The sequence below is a fragment of the Carassius auratus genome, chromosome 38 (genome assembly GCF_003368295.1).
Source record: "Carassius auratus strain Wakin chromosome 38, ASM336829v1, whole genome shotgun sequence".
NCBI lineage: Eukaryota > Metazoa > Chordata > Actinopteri > Cypriniformes > Cyprinidae > Carassius > Carassius auratus.
Window position 1 is genome coordinate 12,400,408 of NC_039280.1, and position 18,118 is coordinate 12,418,525.

At 37.3% G+C, this 18,118-nt stretch overlaps 1 protein-coding gene and 1 long non-coding RNA gene across 10 annotated transcripts in view; one reads left to right on the plus strand and one right to left on the minus strand.

Moving 5' to 3' along the window:
• LOC113057113 (centrosomal protein of 170 kDa) overlaps positions 1–15,261 on the plus strand; it is a 38,886-nt gene extending 23,625 nt beyond the window's left edge. For 3 of the 9 annotated variants that reach the window (XM_026224210.1, XM_026224217.1, XM_026224219.1), the window contains 11 exons: positions 720–821; positions 1,648–1,783; positions 3,409–4,902; positions 9,215–9,262; positions 10,360–10,600; positions 12,112–12,292; positions 12,396–12,572; positions 12,855–12,943; positions 13,301–13,394; positions 13,478–13,529; positions 13,727–15,261. In XM_026224210.1, the coding sequence (XP_026079995.1) occupies positions 720–821; positions 1,648–1,783; positions 3,409–4,902; positions 9,215–9,262; positions 10,360–10,600; positions 12,112–12,292; positions 12,396–12,572; positions 12,855–12,943; positions 13,301–13,394; positions 13,478–13,529; positions 13,727–13,974 (2,862 nt within the window). In that variant the 3' untranslated portion in view covers positions 13,975–15,261. The remainder of the gene's footprint in view (positions 1–719; positions 822–1,647; positions 1,784–3,408; positions 4,903–9,214; positions 9,263–10,359; positions 10,601–12,111; positions 12,293–12,395; positions 12,573–12,854; positions 12,944–13,300; positions 13,395–13,477; positions 13,530–13,726) is intronic. The other 6 variants (XM_026224211.1, XM_026224212.1, XM_026224213.1 and 3 more) reach the window with 6 other exon arrangements.
• LOC113057115 (uncharacterized) lies at positions 5,902–7,795 on the minus strand. The gene is made up of 3 exons (XR_003277775.1): positions 7,658–7,795; positions 6,499–6,886; positions 5,902–6,120 (listed from the first exon to the last, which is right to left on the minus strand). It is a non-coding gene; the product is annotated as an uncharacterized LOC113057115 (long non-coding RNA).
• Positions 15,262–18,118: the final 2,857 nt, after the last annotated feature.

Sequence of the window (18,118 nt, forward strand, 5' to 3'; positions counted from 1 at the left end):
TGTGGAAAATGTGATATTTGATCATTGGATTCTTTAACATTATAAGTGTCTTTCTTTACTGTTACTTTTGATGAATGAAGTGGGTTCTTGTTAAATAATACTATTAATTCCTTTACTAAAAACTATTTAAAAAAATCTTACTTTTGGACAATTAAGTCTTGAGGAAACTTTACAATTCTATTAAAAACCAAATTAAATGCATATTAAATTAATTCCAAAATAATTAATAACAATACGTGACCCTGGAACACAAAAGGTCAATTTTTTTTAAATTGAGATTTGTACATAATCTGATAAATAAGCTTTCCATTGATGTATGGTTTGTTTATGATAGGACCATATATTCCTGAATATTGAGAAAAAAATATTGAGAAAATCACCTTTAAAGTTGTCCAAATGAAGTTTGATATATCTACAGTATGAAATCCCAGCCCTGATGGATGTATGAGTTAATAGTCAGGTGGATAGACAGAATTATTTGTTTTATACAGACTCGCTGTCAATCAAGCTGACGTAAGTTTGCTTTTTAACATCCTGTGTTGTGTAGGTGTTTCTGTTGAACTGACATTAATACTTCCTGTTAGTTTTTCTTGAGATGTTGATGTTGTTCTGGCTCTGTTGCTATGGAGTCTGCAGTAAAACCTTTTTGCTACGTAGGTCCCTGCATTGTGTCCCAGCTCTTGACTCTCCTGCGTGTGTTTTGTGTTTGTCATGTGTAGGTGTTTGGGGTGGAGGACTCTCAGAATCCTGGTTGCCCTGAAAAACGAGAAGCCAGTGGAAAAGTGAAGGACAGCAAGAAGCTCAGCTCCACTGCGTCTGAGGTAAAGACTGAAGTGCCTTCATAACACACGTCTGCATCATGTTGTCATTTGCAGAGTCGTTTAGATTAATGCTCTCGCATGAATTATTCTGCATGATAAATTACCATTTATTTGATCCTTCATTATATTATTATGACAGGCAGCTGTCTTTTATCCAAACAACAGGTTTTCATCATTTGCAGCATAGTGTTTGTTGATTTCATCAGCAGATTTACATGTAACAGAAACCAGGTTGTTTCTGATGCGTTTTCTAATCTGGTGTATTGGTCTGTGACTACACCAGTTGAAACTGCATTCGACCTTCTAGTTTGACTGATTGGGTCTAATGTTACGTGGATAGGAGTTTCAGGAATACTGACACAGTGATTTGTCAGTCACTCCCTCCACTGACCACTTCCTTGTTAGGCTGAGAACTGGCCACTTCCTCGCTGACCCAGTTTGCGAATGAGAAGTAGTAGTCTTCTGCCTCAAGGCAATATCTACACACACACACACACATAGAGGAAAAAAGCTACAAAAGAGTACTTGTTTTGAATCCTTGTTGTGGATCCATGCCATGTTTACACTGAGTCTTCACACTAGCATGAGCAGAGAGAGTTTTCTGATTCTATTTTTTTATATATATATTAAGTGGCGCTTACTAAAGCTAACATAATCAAAATAAGTCTAGTTTGTTTGGAAAAGACATTAAAGATATAATGCAGACTCCACATCATGTAGCAGAAAGCCAGTGTATCACACAAGCCATCAGCTCTGTGCTAAACTGGACCACAGACAACTATTGTAGGGGTAATTTAAGTGATTAACGTCTTCGGTTCATTTCTAGAGAACTCTGGCGGATTCGGTTGCAGTCGGCAGTTCTCGCTGGGTTTCACAGTGGGCCAGTTTAGCTGCTAATCAAACGAGAACAGACCCAGAGGGCTCTGGGGCAGAGCCACCAGCTTTTGTCCATCAAGAGCGAGGTAATTCACAGAATTGTATGAACGTTTCGCCAAATAACTTGTACTGCACCATTGAATGGTACAATAATTTAATAGATTATATCTTAGAATTTTATTTTATTTAGCATTGTCATTATATTACAATCTGGTGAACCAACCTGCTTTTTTATTCATTATTTTTGATGTATATGTACAATTGTCAAATATTACTACCATTATAAAAACTGTTTTCTATTTTAATATATTTTAAAATATAATTTATTATTACTAGTGGTCGACCAATATTGTTTTTTTTTGACAGCCGATGCCAATATCTTGGAAAGCAGGGGGGCAGATGTAAAGCAGATATAATTCTTTTACCTTTTAATTTATATTTAAGAAATTTTAAATCAATTGACTATAGATAAAAAAAATATAAGTGTGTAAAATAAACATACTTATACTTTAGATTACAGTATTTTTCACAAATAAATAAATATTTAATAAAAATAGATTTAAAAAGGATGTACAAACAGGGCACTCAATATTCTGGGAAGTTTGTGTGCATTGGAAATTATATATTTCAAATAAAGCCAGTAACACTCATTTTACATACAGCACACAGTGAAAATGACATGAACATGACAGTGGGCAAATGCAATAACGCGCAGCATAATTGGAAATCACGCGTTTTAAAGCTTAAAGCATTTAATTCACAAAGACAGACCATCACACAGAGAACATGCGATCATGCCAGATATCATGCAAGATAAAAATGCACACTTCACAAGATCTCACAACTGGATTCGACTAAGTTTCCAAGGTTTGTGAAATTAAATATTCATTAGTCATTCAAAGATTTGTTGTAATGGCAAACGAGAAAGTATTATAATGTTTGCCTTTCTATTACTAATAATATAAAAGCAATCGTTGTAATACTTTTTGTATACATTTTAATTCCGTTGTTTAACCGTTCTATCTTATTATTAGACAGACTTCTATCCATATTAGACAGAACGGTCAACAACAACAGTGAACTAGAGGGAGAATTTGACCACTGTGTGTCCAGACACTGCTGTTTTTAGTGCAGTCAAAATAAAAGTCCTGCCTCAGACACATCGGCCGAGTAGAAAAACTTTTCAGTCAATGCCGATATTTGAAAAATGTAAAATATCAGCCGATATATGGCGATATATAGGTCGACCGCTAATAATTTACCACTGCCTTCAGTGTCATAGATTTTTTGTCACACTTTATTTTAAAGTCCAATTCTCGTTATTAACAAACCATTAACTTCAACTTTTGTCTCAATGAACTCCTAATTTGCTGCTTATTAATAGTTAGTAAGGTAGTTGTTAAGTTTAGATATTATGTAGGATTAGGGATGTAGAATATAGTCATCCAGAATGTGTGCTTTATAAGTACTAATAAATATCCAATATGTTAATAACTGGCATGCTAATAAGCAACAAGTTAATAGTAAGAATCGATCCCTATAATAAAGTGTTAATGATTGTTTTTTGTAGCATTATAAATTAATTACTTTTGTTCTATTTATGACATCCTTGCTGAATGAAAGTATTAATTACTTACTGAGCCCAAACTTTTGAACAGTACTCTATATATATATGGTTGCATTTAATATATATTTTCTTTTCTAACTTCAGATGGTGATGCATTTGAGGCTGGCATATCTATCAAGAGCACTGGCTCCACTACTTCCAGCCAAGCTGAGCGCAAAAGAAGGACTCTGCCACAGCTTCCCATAGAGGAGAAGATCAAGCGCTCTGAGATCGGTGAGAAGCAGGACACAGAACCCCAAGAAAAAGAAAGCCACAATGAACATAAAGGTGATGGCGAGTGCATCGGCACTCCGGACAACAAGGACGTTGTGTCTAGCCAACCCAAGAGCATCCAGCAGGATGGGAAGGCAGGAAAACAGTCATCGGTGCGCCCCCATGGAAGTGGAGAGAGGAGAGCATCAGAAGAGAATCGCAGGAGGCGTTCGGAGGATAAGAGTAAAGGAAGTGACGGGGAGAGGTCTGGGAAGCCACTGGTGAGGCAGGGGAGTTTTACAATTGAGAAGCCCAGTGGTAATGTCCCCATAGAACTGATTCCTCGCATCAACCGTCAGAATGGAGGAAGGGAGCGAAGCGACTCGGTGGGCAGCATGGACACGGCGACTCTTCTCAAGGACACTGAAGCTGTCATGGCTTTCCTTGAGGCTAAACTCCGCGATGAGAAAAAGTTGGACCCGGTAACACCCCCAGCCTGCCCTTTATCCCCCGAATCAGATATCGACACGGCCAGCACGGTCAGCCAGGCAGCAGCCGAGGGTGATCGAAAGGCTGTTCAGAAACGTAGATCCCTCAGCAGCCTGTATAGAGAGAAAAGCAATGCAAGCACCACATCGAAAACCACAACCAGTGCAAGGGAGCGTCTAGAGAGGAAAACAAAGACCAAGACCACAGAAAGCCGCTCAGATGCACGTCGTTCAGTACAGACAGCCTCCCGTGGCCGCCAACCGTCCCAAGATCTCACTGATGACGATCAGACTTCCTCGTTTGCCATCTCAGACATCCTGTCCTCGGACCAGGAGACATATTCCAGTCGCTCGCACACCAAAGGTCACTTCACCTCCACCGATGACCTTTTACAGTCCAAGCTTGATACCAGCAAATCCACGAGGTCTGCAAAACCCAGCAAGACGCTGCAAACTAGCACCGCGGCCCTGGCGAAACAGGCTGGTCTTCCACAGCCCCGTCCCACGAGGGCATCCATGTTGCGCAGGGCTCGGCTTGGAGACACGTCAGACACGGACCTAGCGGATGCGGACAGGGTCTCGGTGGCTTCTGAGGTGTCCACCACCAGTTCCACTTCCAAACCACCATCGGGGAGGAAGGCGCAGTCACGCATCGACATGCTAGCGCAGCCTCGCCGCACCAGACTCGGCTCATTTTCAGCACGGAGCGATTCGGAGGCCATAATCAGTAGGAACACGGCAACACGTGTGTCTGCAGAGACAGCGCTTCGTCTGGGGCTGAGAAGCACAAATCAGCAAGCACCGGATGGCAGGCTCACTGCACGCATGAGGGCTAATAGTGTCTCCAAACTATCGGACCCCAAGTTGAAGACAGCACCTGTCAACAGCACCCCATCAGGTGAGGAGGAATGTCACAGTAATATTAATATATACGTGTAGCTGCTGCATGTTTGGAAATGTTACTTAGCAGGTGCTGAAAGCAAAAGTGAGGTGATCTGCCAAATTGAGATAAAGAAACATATCAGTACTGTTTATGTAGTCAGGTCAACAAGTTTATATCTAGATGTCTCACTTAGCTTAATGCAGTACATGTAGTAAGATTATTATTATTTTTTTTTAAATGATATAATAGTTAGGCCCAGAGCCATATAGAGAGAGAGTTGCGACAACGGAAGTTCGAAATGTTTGGTTGTCACGTGATTCGTGTAGACTTCAAATAGTTCCAGGAAGTGCTTTGGCGGCCATTCAAACTGATAGAGTAAAGGGACAGAACTGCGATTTCTGGTAATAAGGAGTCAATAAATGCATTTATTTTATATGTTTATACAACACACTGACATATGTACGTAGCATGAGTATGTAGTTACAGCGATGTTGTTTTTAAAATATCAAATCGGGTAATATTTGAGGATTAGTGTTCAATTACCGTTATTTATTTATTTATTTATACAATTAAAACGTATTTCAGGCTAACCTTAAGTTTTATAAACACGGGTTCCTGTTGCCTTTTTACGTTACATATTGTCCTTTTTTTCACTGATCTCATGTTAACTCATGTCATATTGATGACTTTCAGGTAGTACAGAGACAGGCTGGTGACAGGTGATTTTCAGCTCGCACCGCACTATGGGCCAATTAACTGTTAGCAGCAGTAATTAGCATGTTAAATAAATGTAAAATGAAGCTTACTGTTTATAATTCTTACAATTACATATAGTAATATAATTATGTATTATAAATAATATACCTATTATATCTAGTATAATTCTTACAATACTTATTCATGTACACAATATATTCAGGTTTAAAACAACTTAAGCATGCTCGTATATAAACATGTACACTGCCATTCAAAATGATGCTGAAAATTCAGGTTGGCATCACAGGAGTATATTCCATTTTAAAATAGAAAACAGTTATTTTAAATTGTAATTATACAATTAACTATTTACAGCAATTCATTAATACATTTCTAATAAATGTAATAGCATGACAAGCATTTTGTATGTGTCCTTTCTTTCATGTTGTCCTTGCATAGTCTCCACCGTGGTTTACAGTGCTGCATGGGGATGCTCCACTCAGTCAGAGAAAGGTGTGCGAATGTATGGCTTCCCCGCTGACATAGAGAGGAGAAAATAATGGTTGGCTCAAGTCAGCAGGAGCAATCTAAATACAAATAAAAATTACAACAACAAAAAATTGTTAGGTAATTATACTTAAATTTATTTGCACTTTTTTACATTGACAATGTTTTACTAGAAATAAGGAACAAGCAAAGCCTTGCAAAACCCAGGGAGCTGAGACTCAGGGTGAGACATTGCAGGGAGTCATCAGTGTTACCTATAACTGTGCATTTAACCACCATGTGATATGTACTGTATGTGGGTAGACAAAAAAAAAAAGGTGTGTGTGGAAACTAAACTGAAGTCAGTATGCAGACAAATTGCGGCAAAGCAATTTGTCATGACCAAAAAATTCAAGAGTAGGCTGAGACCAGATGCTATTCCCACAATCTTTGTACATTGTCCTGTGGTCAAAAAGAGGAGGGCCCTGCTCCACGATGCACCCCTAGACCTGTGAACATACAAGAAAGGGCTACTGATTACAGCTGTTATTTCAGGTGATTCATATATAATAAGTACAAACTCGTACTAGTAAAGTGATGTGATATTTTCAATATTTAAAATTAGCAAAACCATGTATTCTACCTCTATCAGTTTCAAAGGTTGAGGAAAAAAGAACAAGGACACTCAGAGAAGGGAAAGTGAGAGTGAAGAAAAAGGACATGGCTAGAGAGGAGAGACAGGGACAGGTGACACTGCCCAGTCAACCAGCAGCAAGTCAGCCAGCATTCCATTGAACCATCAGCCAGTTACCTGGGTCTATTAAAAAAAATGTAAGAGACCAGAAAAAAAAAAAAAAAAAAAATCAAACAATGCAAAGGCAGCACTAAGAAAAATAATGAAAATTCAGCTATCAAAAAAAAAAAGGTCCCCTCAGCTCTCCTGACCTGCATCCTCACTGATGCTCCATCACAGAACAGTGCAGTGGCACCACTAATCCTCCACCCACCAGAACCCACAGAATGTTACAGTATGTTACTTTTATACACTAACAAGTTTAAGTATATAATACAGTATTATTATATAATATAGACAGGTAATAGTAAATGAATCACAATGACTAAAAACACTCCACCCATGTTTTTGCAAACTCAATTCACTCTAAATGTATATCAATAGGGTGCATTTTATTATTAAGTAATTTAATACGTGTAATAAGGAACAAACTTTATAACCTCATTTTTACCACTTCCACTCACCGCTGTCACACGTTATATTGAACTAACGTAATAGGCTATGTAACGTTAAGTAACTTTCCCCACCCTGCAAAAAAAATATGTTTATACTCCTTTTTTTCTAATTGCAAACACGATGGATGAAACTGAATTATGAGAACAGATTTTACAATTATTAGGGTGTTCGTTACTAACTTCATTCAGCTCCAATCCTAGCCTAATCTGTTAGTTATCTGATAACAAACCTTAAATCTACTCATTTAATGAGTGATAATCTACTAGAAGGTTTTAATTTGCAATTTATTGTTACTAAGGTGTACTGATAATATTCAATCTTATTTTTTAAACGTCTTACCTGTTAAAAGTGCGTCGCGAACGGTTTGTTCTGCTGCATCTCTACGGCGCGGCATCGGTTTGCTGCTACTTCCGGGAACTATTTAGAGGCTCCACGAGCCGCCATTGCTGTAAAAAAAAGCGTTCCATTGGAGTCAATGGAGTTGTCGCAACTCTCACTCTATAAGGCTCTGGTTAGGCCATGATGATAGTTTTTCCAAAAATGAAAATTCTGCCCACATACATCACATCAAACCTGTATGAGTTTCTTCGTTCTGTTTAACACAAAAGAAGACAATAGAAGATTTTTGGTAACCAAAAAGTTGATGGAAGCCATTGATTTCATAGTATGGAAAAAATACTAGGGAAGTCGATGGCTACCGTCAACTGTGTTATGATATTCTGGTTCAAAATTCCAAATAAAAAAAAAAACAAAGTAAAAATGTGTATTTTTTTAAATGCTCACATGAACCGTTAACACTAAAGGCTAATTTATACTTCTGTGTCGGACCTACGCCATAGCTTTGACGCTGTAGGCTACGCGTCAGTTTTCATTTATACTTCTGCATCATTGTCTGCGTTGACGTGCAGTACACACTCAAGCCACTAGTCTGCAGTGTCCACGGTCATGATGCTGGTGTAACCTGCAGTACCACGACAAAAGCCGAAGAAGAAGCGGCTAGTCAGAGAAGCATTATTGAGAGTGAGGAGTCACGTGCAGATTTGGGCGGGGTCTGAGCCGGTCGGCCATGATGGTAGGACACGCTATTGGTTGACAGGGGCAACGCCTTCAGAACTAAACAGAGGCGCGACTAAACATTCCAGAGCTCTTTCATTATTGCGCATTTTTGTCATCGGAACAGAGATCTACGAATACGAGAAAGAAAAGGAAGAAAGCAAAGCAATGCAAAAAGATAAGGCGAAAGAAAGGGGACCATACAGGAATAAGCTCACACCAAGCGCAAAACAAAATAAATATCAAATCATTAAATTATTATTTAAACCTACAAAACGAGACAACAGGGGACCAGGAGATATCAGCATTCTTTCAATCTCCACAAGGATTTGTACCATGGCAGATCAACATTGTTTTTCCTGGAAAACTACTGTATAATGCTGTGTAGTATGATAAATAAGACACTTGTTTTTTGCTTTTGATTTATTCTATATAAGGTGTAACATTAATATATAATTTAAAGTGCACATAAACACACAAACCTCAAGTACATACAGAGCAATAACTGTAGAATCGACACGCTGTTCGATTTTTTTGGAGAGGTGCACGTCAGGCTACGATGTAAGGGAGTGCGTCTATGCATAGGCTACAATGTAGGTCTGACGCATAGGGTGCATTTTCATTCCAATTCATTAAAATAAATATTTTCAATAAAATAAAAATGACACAGTTGTCTAGTTGTTTTAACAAAGTTCATAATGAGACATTTAGCATTCAGCAGATTATAGCAGTGCATTTTTCTTGATGTTCCATTTGGACTGGATCACTGCCATTAGTCTTGTTTTTCTGTAATTGTCTGTCTCTGCATGCTTGTGATATTTATAAAGATCCCATTTTACACAGAAACTCAACTTGAGCCTGAAAGCATTCTCGCAGTGGAGGAGCCCATGGGTACTGTAACATATCTGGGCTGTGTGTGTGTAGAAACTAAAACATGGCATGCTTTTAAATGTTACTGCAATCTGTATTATTTAATTTATTTTTATTTACGCCTTTAAAAAAACTTGTGATGAAAAGGATCTCAGTTTGTTTGCTTTCACATTGGCCTACTAATGTTAAGTAAGTACTTAAGAGTGAAGAATTTAATAATATTTGCAGATTTCAGTGCTCTGAGGGAAGCATGAGTAATGGGTAATTATGTTAATATTGAAATGATGACTTCTTAGATGCTTGTCCTTTAATGCCACACAGTCAAAATCAGAGCAAAGTTGTGTCTTCCATGCTGATGCAAGCTCTGAGCAATAAGAAATGAGGGTCAGTGTATGTTAAACACTTTCCCCCTGGTGGCATAAAGTTAAAACAACATGACAGCAAACAGCTTTGCAGGCGCACAGAAAACATTCATTTCAAACACAAACATCCTAGAGTTTATGAAGGACACTTATTGTGAATAAAAACCACATCCTTTACAATCTCAATCCAGATCTTGACCAAATCCATCATCCCAAATGTCCTTTTCATCACTTGCAACTGTCATATTTTAGAGATAGTTGCTCAGAAGAGCTTTGCTGTTTGATTTCTGCGGGGTAACTGCAATATTCAGCTTCTTTTGTGCTGAGTGGTTTATTTTGAACTCTTTATACATCATTTTAACTGCAGTTCATAACTACTCCATCCCCATTTGAAACAAGGTTTTTATGAGAACTCTGTACAGTGATATAGTGTAAAGTATTCAAACTTGAAGCATCAGGAAGATTGTTGTACTTGAATTTTGAATACAATAATAGATATCTTCCATGTTTATAAACCTTGAGCCAGTGGGGAAGAAGATTTTTGCATCATGTAACATCGATGCAAGGCGTTTGAAGACTGTGTTTGTGTGTGTGTGTGTGTAATACTGACAAAAGTACTCATGCATTAACCGCTCTTAAAGGCCTTCTTGAAATATACATACCTGTAACCACATCCTCAATTCATATGAAGCTTTATTGTTCATTTTTAATTGTTTTTCTGTAAACATTTCAGTCAAACCTCTCTCTTTTTTTCAGCCACTAACCGGTGGAGACGGCTGCCTCCTGAGTATGCTTCTACCTCTGAGGATGAGTTTGGATCTAACCGGAACTCTCCCAAACACGTTCACCTGCGGCCGGGCACCACCCTTCGCACCAGTAGACTGGGCTGTCCCGCTCCGGTCACGACCAGCCCAGGGGGTCTCCTCCTCAAGAACAGGATGAGAGAACAGGAGGAGTACATACGAGATTGGACAGCCCACAGCGAGGAGATCGCCAGGTACTCATCAACTCTGTGTCCTTCTTATACATTAGCAAATTGTTAAAGTGCCCCACAGTTACTAAATTGACACAAAAACCATATGATGTAGTTATCTTTATCTTGACTGTTCTTTCAGTGTTCCTTAGATATTTAGTAAATTTGACGTAAACATTTTTTGTAAATCTGACTCATCTCAGAACCGGTTGAGGTGCTTCAAGGTTTAGATCTCTTTTATGAAATATCTTCTGAAATCCCTGTGGAAAAAATGAATAGGTAAAATACATTGAGAAACAAGGCCACTTGAAAAGTGGGCACTTAGTGCATGTGTTACATGCAGACATATAGTCAGTTATCTCAGGAGATGTCCTCATGTTGCATTAGTTACAGCTGAAACAGCAACAAGAGACTGTCTTCAGATCCACTGCTGCAGGGCAAACACTAATGCAAGCTGATCACAAGCTCGCTTGCTCACTCTCTCACTCTTATTTTTTGAACTTTTTATTTAGTCTTAATCTTTCATTAACCCCTGATTTCCTGTTCTCATTGAACTGTTTAAATTTCAATGAGCAAAAAGCTAGTTTTTAGTTACTAGTGAACTTAGAAATACAGTGTTTGTGGATAGCTGTGGTTAATTTACTCTGTAAACGACTGTGTCCAGTAACTGTGGGGTGACCAAAGTAGTTTAATACAGCTCCTCATGTGATCTCCATGTAAAATCAGATTTTATTAGTCTACTTTTGTGACTGGTGTCTTTATCTTAATGTGAGTGGATATGATGTTAAAAGCACTATTCATATAGCATGTGTGTAATATAAGTTTATATGTGTTTTAAGGCAGAATAAAAATACTGTGTGAATTCTTCCACACAAGAGCCACACATTGCATCTTTAGCAACGTTTATGCAATAGATTTGTTTGTTCATGTAGAAATACTGACACCTTGTGGTTATTCTTAAACCATTTCAATATTTCAACACCATAATAATTAACATCAGTCAAAACCATGTGTAAAGAACCATTCTTGATGTATTTTCTATGTTATAATATTATACAAATTAATGATAAGTTTAGGTTCAGTAAGATTTATATTTTTATTTTTTAAATATTTTATGCTGACAAAATCTGCATTTATTGGATAGAAACAATAGAACTGTAAAATATTATCTTTATATTATATTATAATATTTATTAACTATTTTCTATTTTAAATTATGATTTAAGTTATTCAGAAAAAAAAAACATTTGCTGTCACTTTTGATAAATTTAATGCATCCTTTCTGCTTAAAACTAAAAAACAAAAAAGTACTGACCCCAAAATGTTACGATAGTGTATGTTTTGATGTTATAGTAATTCTATGTAATAAATAATGCATGTGATGCATGTCATCCATACAATATGTTAATTTGCTATCGGATTGCATGTATGTGCATGAGTAGAGTAGGGACTACCTAATGTGAGTCTGTGATGTCATTTGCATGATGTGTGTATTTGTGTGCCCCTAGTCTAGACACCCATCTGAATGTTTACAGGTTATTTCCCTGTGTGCGCAGAATCAGTCAGGACCTGGCCAAGGACCTGGCCATCCTGGCACGTGAGATCCACGACGTGGCGGGCGAGATCGACTCGGTCAGTTCCTCCGGCACGGCGCCCAGCACCACGGTCAGCACGGCCGCGACCACACCGGGCTCCGCCATCGACACCAGAGAGGAGGTACATCTCACTGCCTTTCACTAAACACCTTACTCACTCACTCAAGATGTTTAGTAGTTTGAATGGTGCTTCTTCTCAATGCCTTTCTTGTTCATTTCTGCAGCTGGTTGAGAGAGTTTTTGACGAAAGTCTAAACTTCAGGAAGATTCCCCCTGTAGTTCACACCAAAGCCTCAGAGGTCAATGGCAGACCAGTGGAGCTTCGTCCCCGGGCCCCGGACAGCCTGGACCCTCAGGCGGCCCTGCGCAGACGTACCTGGAACCGGGATGAGGTGAGACCGGTATGAACCACTTAACTTCATGACATGTTCCCAATCTTTCATGACTTTATGAATTTGTGGTAGGTGAATAATTCAGCAGACTTCAAGTCTGTTGTTTGTTTTTAAGTGTGTGTTTGTGGCTCCAGATGAGAGCGTCTTGTGCAGTGTCGCCTGGCGCTTGTGGTGATATGAAAACTGATATGATGTGATGTTAGGTTTAATTACCTCAGTGCTTTATTGACCGGAGGTTGTTTGTTAGGTAAATTATTGCGTGACACAGTCCTGATGGTTGTTCTTTTGCAGGCGGTGCTAGACAGTTTATTGCTGACGTCGGTTTCCCAACTGTCTTCCAAAATCCGACAGTCTGTAGATAAAACCACTGGCAAAATCAGGTCAGTCACAGAGTCATAGATGTGTACTGTGTTCCTCATTAAACCAAATTACATAAACAGTCATTTTATAATTGCTGAAAATTGTTTTTACAGAAATCAAACCGTCTTACAGTGTGTGTGTGTGTGTGTGGCTATATACAGTATATTTAATTGTATTTTATTTCTTGAAGTTTGAGAAGCACTGTTTTAAAACATTTTCTATAGGAATTTACTACTTGTATTACAGTTCTACATTTTCACATGTAAACTGCCAATAGATAAATATAAAGGATAAATATAATCTCAGTTTGTGTTTTTTTTAACTATTTGACATTTAAAAAACTATTACTAATATAGTTACTCATTGATATTTTTAAGGATATTGTTCAAGGACAAAGACAGGAACTGGGATGATATTGAGAGTAAACTCTGTTTGGACAATGAAGTTGCTCTTCCCAAAACTACAAACAAGGTAAGTTCCATAATGCAGAATGATTTACAGTAATAGACATTGATCTGGACTTCTGCTAATTATTCTTTCATCTATGCATCTAGGAAATTTCCTCTATACTAACAGAGCTGAAGAGGGTAGAAAAAAAAATTCAAGGTAAGACTTGCACCATGCTAATGCAACAGCAGCACAGTGTAGCTGAATTTAGCTCGCCTTAATAATCTCACATGTCTATTTTCGATATGAGGTACAGCATTGAATTATTTAATATATATTTAGATTCAATTTGGTCTAATTTAATATAATACAAAATACAAATACACCCTTTCTGATGCTTTTCTCCATCCCTGCAGTTATAAACATGATGGTGGACCCCGATGGAACCCTTGATGCTCTGACCAGCCTCGGCCTGACCAGTCCAACCACCCCCAAACCCAGAAGCAGTCCTGGGTCTCAGAGCGTGTGGGGGTCTCTGCCCAGTAACGGAGCCCCTCAGCCGCCGGCAACAACGATCAGCCCTGGCCCAGAGAAACCCAATGTAGGACGCAACTTCAGCCGCACACACCCCACGGGAGAGGAGAGTGCCATCGCTAGCAAATAAAAGACTTTCTTTTAGTAAACTGGACTAATAAAACCACATACTGTAACTTGTTCCTGAATGGATCTTATACGTGTATGTATTATGTACTATGTGCCCTTCTACAGGATTCTGTAAGAGGTCTTTTTATTGTTTTACCCTGTAGTGTAACCTTTAGGATCACACCTGTGTATCTGGACTGACCGCTTGGCTCGGCTAAGCAAGACCCCAACCAACCACACACTGCTGCATGTGACAGGAAGCAAGCCCAGTGAACTGCCAGACAGATCCCTGGTGAACGGACAGAAATAACTCCAGTGCCTGTCTGCTCTGCTCTGAGCTCACCTTTCTTTGAGAACACGTTCTGCTCAGTTTGCCAAACTGAGTGCAGCAAACTATGCGCAAACTCTGCAACTGTATTTAGAAACGTGTTTATTTAGATAACTGTCATTTTTGGGAAATGTTTTAGATGTTACTTTTTTTTTGTGCATTCAAGCTATTCTAAATTAGCTTAATAAGGGTCTTTTTCTTTTTTTCTTTTTTTGGAATGCAATGAAGAATTTGTATCATTGAAAATTGAAATATCCATTGATTTTTGTAGCTTTCAAATACAAAACCATAAAGAGAGGGAACTTGCAGACATAAATGCATGGCATGCACTAAAGGACTGGTAAACTGCATCAATTTTCTGCTCCCTCGATCAGCACAGCTGAATCAGCCTTATGATTATTAGCCTGTGTGAACTAACATTCTGCATAGACGGAAATCTGTGTCTTTATGACGCTCTGATACCTACTAGCCTTCTCCTCATGAAAATGTTCCACCTCTATGTTGTGCGTTTACTGTCACCCGTTTCTTTCCCTCTACTGCTTGTCTGTATTGTTAGGAGGATGTTGGCATAAACCACTTACTAGGCCTGTCTTTAGGAGCCCAGTAGGAAGAGTATTTCTAGCATATAGTGTAACTGTAGTCTTAGACGATGGTTAGTACCTGGTACCTGACAGAATACATCCAATGGGCTTTTTTGTGTTTTCTACATGTATGATGTCACTAAGTGCCCAGGATCTTCAGCTTTCAGTCTTTGAGGATAACAAGACTTGATTCTTTGTGATACGGTTTCATTTTGCACATCAAAGGCGTAATGTGAAATGAAGTCGTTTATTCAAGACACTAAAAAGATTAGGTCACCACTAAATCCCGCTGTACACACTACAAGATGCCTTTCTGGTGGGACGCTCCTCTGACAAAACAACCTGTGTGTCAGTCTGCCAGCGTATGAACGGCAGATAAAGTGCTTGGTACATCCATTTCCCCTGTGGTTTACACATTGTGTTTCATATCAGTGTTTTTTATTTGTTTGTTTTTTTTAAATGTATGTTTTATTTATTTTTGTTTCAATTCATTTAATTGTTAAGGCACTTGTTTTCTTTTTTTTTTTTTTTTTTTTTTTTACATATTTTTGCATATTCTCAATAAAGGGGGGAACAGCATATTAAAAGCAGTTTTTGTTTAATTCCGAAGTGGATCTGTGTGTTGTATCCAGCTGAAATAATTTGATATTTATCAAGGGATGCTTTGATATGGCAATATACAAAATTGTGCATTTAATATGTTATTTTCAAAAATACATTCTCCAAATTGTGTTTAACACCAAAGAAACAATACAAGCTAAAAAGGATATACACAGACAGCCATACTACTATTAACACATATAGCAATATTTGTACATAAAGACATTTCACTCTGTATGGTACGTATTGGAAAGTGAATGAAGTCCAGTATGATACATTAATACTGATGTAATCTTCTAAAGGGTTTTGAGTGAAATCTGTGGATCCAGAGCCAAAGTTTTCCATAACTTTGCTTGCTCCAGCTCCTGAGAGAGAGGAAAAAAACAAGGAATAAAAGTTACTAATACTGTACATTAAATACCTTTGTGTGGCTGATATTTTAACCAAAGTGCATTCGATCTAATCTGGATCTTTTAGTTAGATAATTTGGCTTACTTTCTAAAAACTACAAACATGCTGTAAACTTGTGATTCAAAGTTGGTCACGGTGTAGAAAATCAATCAGTTATGAAATTATATTATTTTTAAATCTTACATAAATCGCATAACTGAACATATTATCTTCTAGAATTTGAATGTAGAGAAACTGCAGTCTGAGCAGTGAAAAGTGAAACTGTAATAGTAATACTTAATAGTCACATAATGGCTGATTATTGCAATCACCAAGCACTCAGCAATAATAGCCTAAATCAAAGTAGGTGAGAAGCTACTGAAAGACAGTGAATGTTGCTAAAAGGTCATTTTACAGTGAAATTAAACATGTTTTTTTTTTACTGTGCCTGCTCTTTCTGGGCTCTGAGAGTCTACAAGGGGCTCACTGTACTGAGAGTCATTAGCAGGATTTTTACATTCCTTATTAAACTATTACTACTCTTTACAGAAGAAACCATACCTCAGGTGGGAAAACCCTTTCAAAAACCTAGTTCCAAAGGTCTAAGGGGTTTTTGGCATGAAGAGTCGCGATATCAGCATCAGAGGTTGCAGGTGGACCTTGAAAATATTTTGTATACCTCAAAATTAATGTAAAAATAATTCATATAGTGTATTGTAACTGGGCTTATGCTTGTGTTTAGTTGTGCATTTTTTATGCACAGTTTCAGTAACCCTTTTTAATATTGAGGTAAAACAATGTATAACAATATATCTAATAACAACTCAATTTTACTAATTGAAGTAACTAATTAACTGAAGTACAATAAATATCATCCTGATCTGACTGAGGGAGTCGAAGAGATGTTAAATGGGTGTTACTGTTTTATCTTGTTTTATTATTTTTTTAAACGCAGGCAAAAGACAGATAAATACATGCTTTTATTATAATTATAACTATTTTCCTGGTTTATTTTTGTTACTTTTTATTTTTATTTATTTTTTTGCTTTCAGTTTGCTTCTTGTTTTTATACTCATTTATTTAAAAGAGGCCAAAAGCCAGGTGTTTGAGCTTTTGAGTGAAGTATTTTTAAAGTCTCTTAAATAAAAGGCTCTTGTAAATAAAATGTTTTGTTATTGTTTTGTTTTGTCCTATTTAATGTATGCTTTAAACACCACGTGAAAAACTAAAACTAAATATAATATAATACTTATTAGTGCTGTCAAATGGTTAACTATGATTAATCACATCCAAAATAAAAGTTGTGTACTGTGTGTGTGTGTGTGTGTGTGTGTGTGTGTATATATATATATATATATATATATATATATATATATATATATATATATATATATATATACACATACAGTATATATGTATTTAAATATTTAAATGTATTTACATGTACATATTTATATAATATTCCATATAAATATATGTAATATATAAATATTATATATATATATATATATATATATATATATATATATATATATATATATATAAAATATACATAAATTTTTCTTAAATATAGCATGTACTTGTATGTATGTGTGTATTAATATATAATAAATATACACAGTACACACACATACATTATGCAAATAAAAACCTTTATTTTGGATGTGATTAATCACAATTAATCATTTGACAGTACAAATATATATATATATATATATGATTAGCCATCATGCTGTCCAGTCCTGTGGTCGGCTCATCCAGGAGAATCACCTCTGCTGTGATGTAACAGAGAAGAAATAAAACAAATGAGAAACTTTCTACAAAGTCCACTTTCTGCCCTTTGAGAGACAACTTTGAGTGTCTTCTTAATTCAAGTAATTAAAGCAATTAATAGATTTCCCTTTGTCTAAAGTTAGAGCCAAATTAATTGGCTGATGAATTCATTTACTGCTTGATTGGAGAAGGCCGCAGATGAAAGCCACTTATAATTGCTGGTTTGTGTTCAGTTTGGAGTGGCCTCGACTAATCCATAGTCCACGGTCCCAGGAGACCCAGATAAAGGATCCAAAGGGACCCTCATAGACCTCGGCTTAATATTAAAAATGTGATTACCCTGTCTGCCACTTTTAATATTCTACTTCAGTCCATTTCACATTTGTCCATTCCTCAATAATCCTTTGAGGGGCTTTGGGTCGCTGTGCTGGTCGCTCTGCATTTAAATAACATTTGGTCTCTCTTATGTGCAAGCGAGGAATGATCACACTACA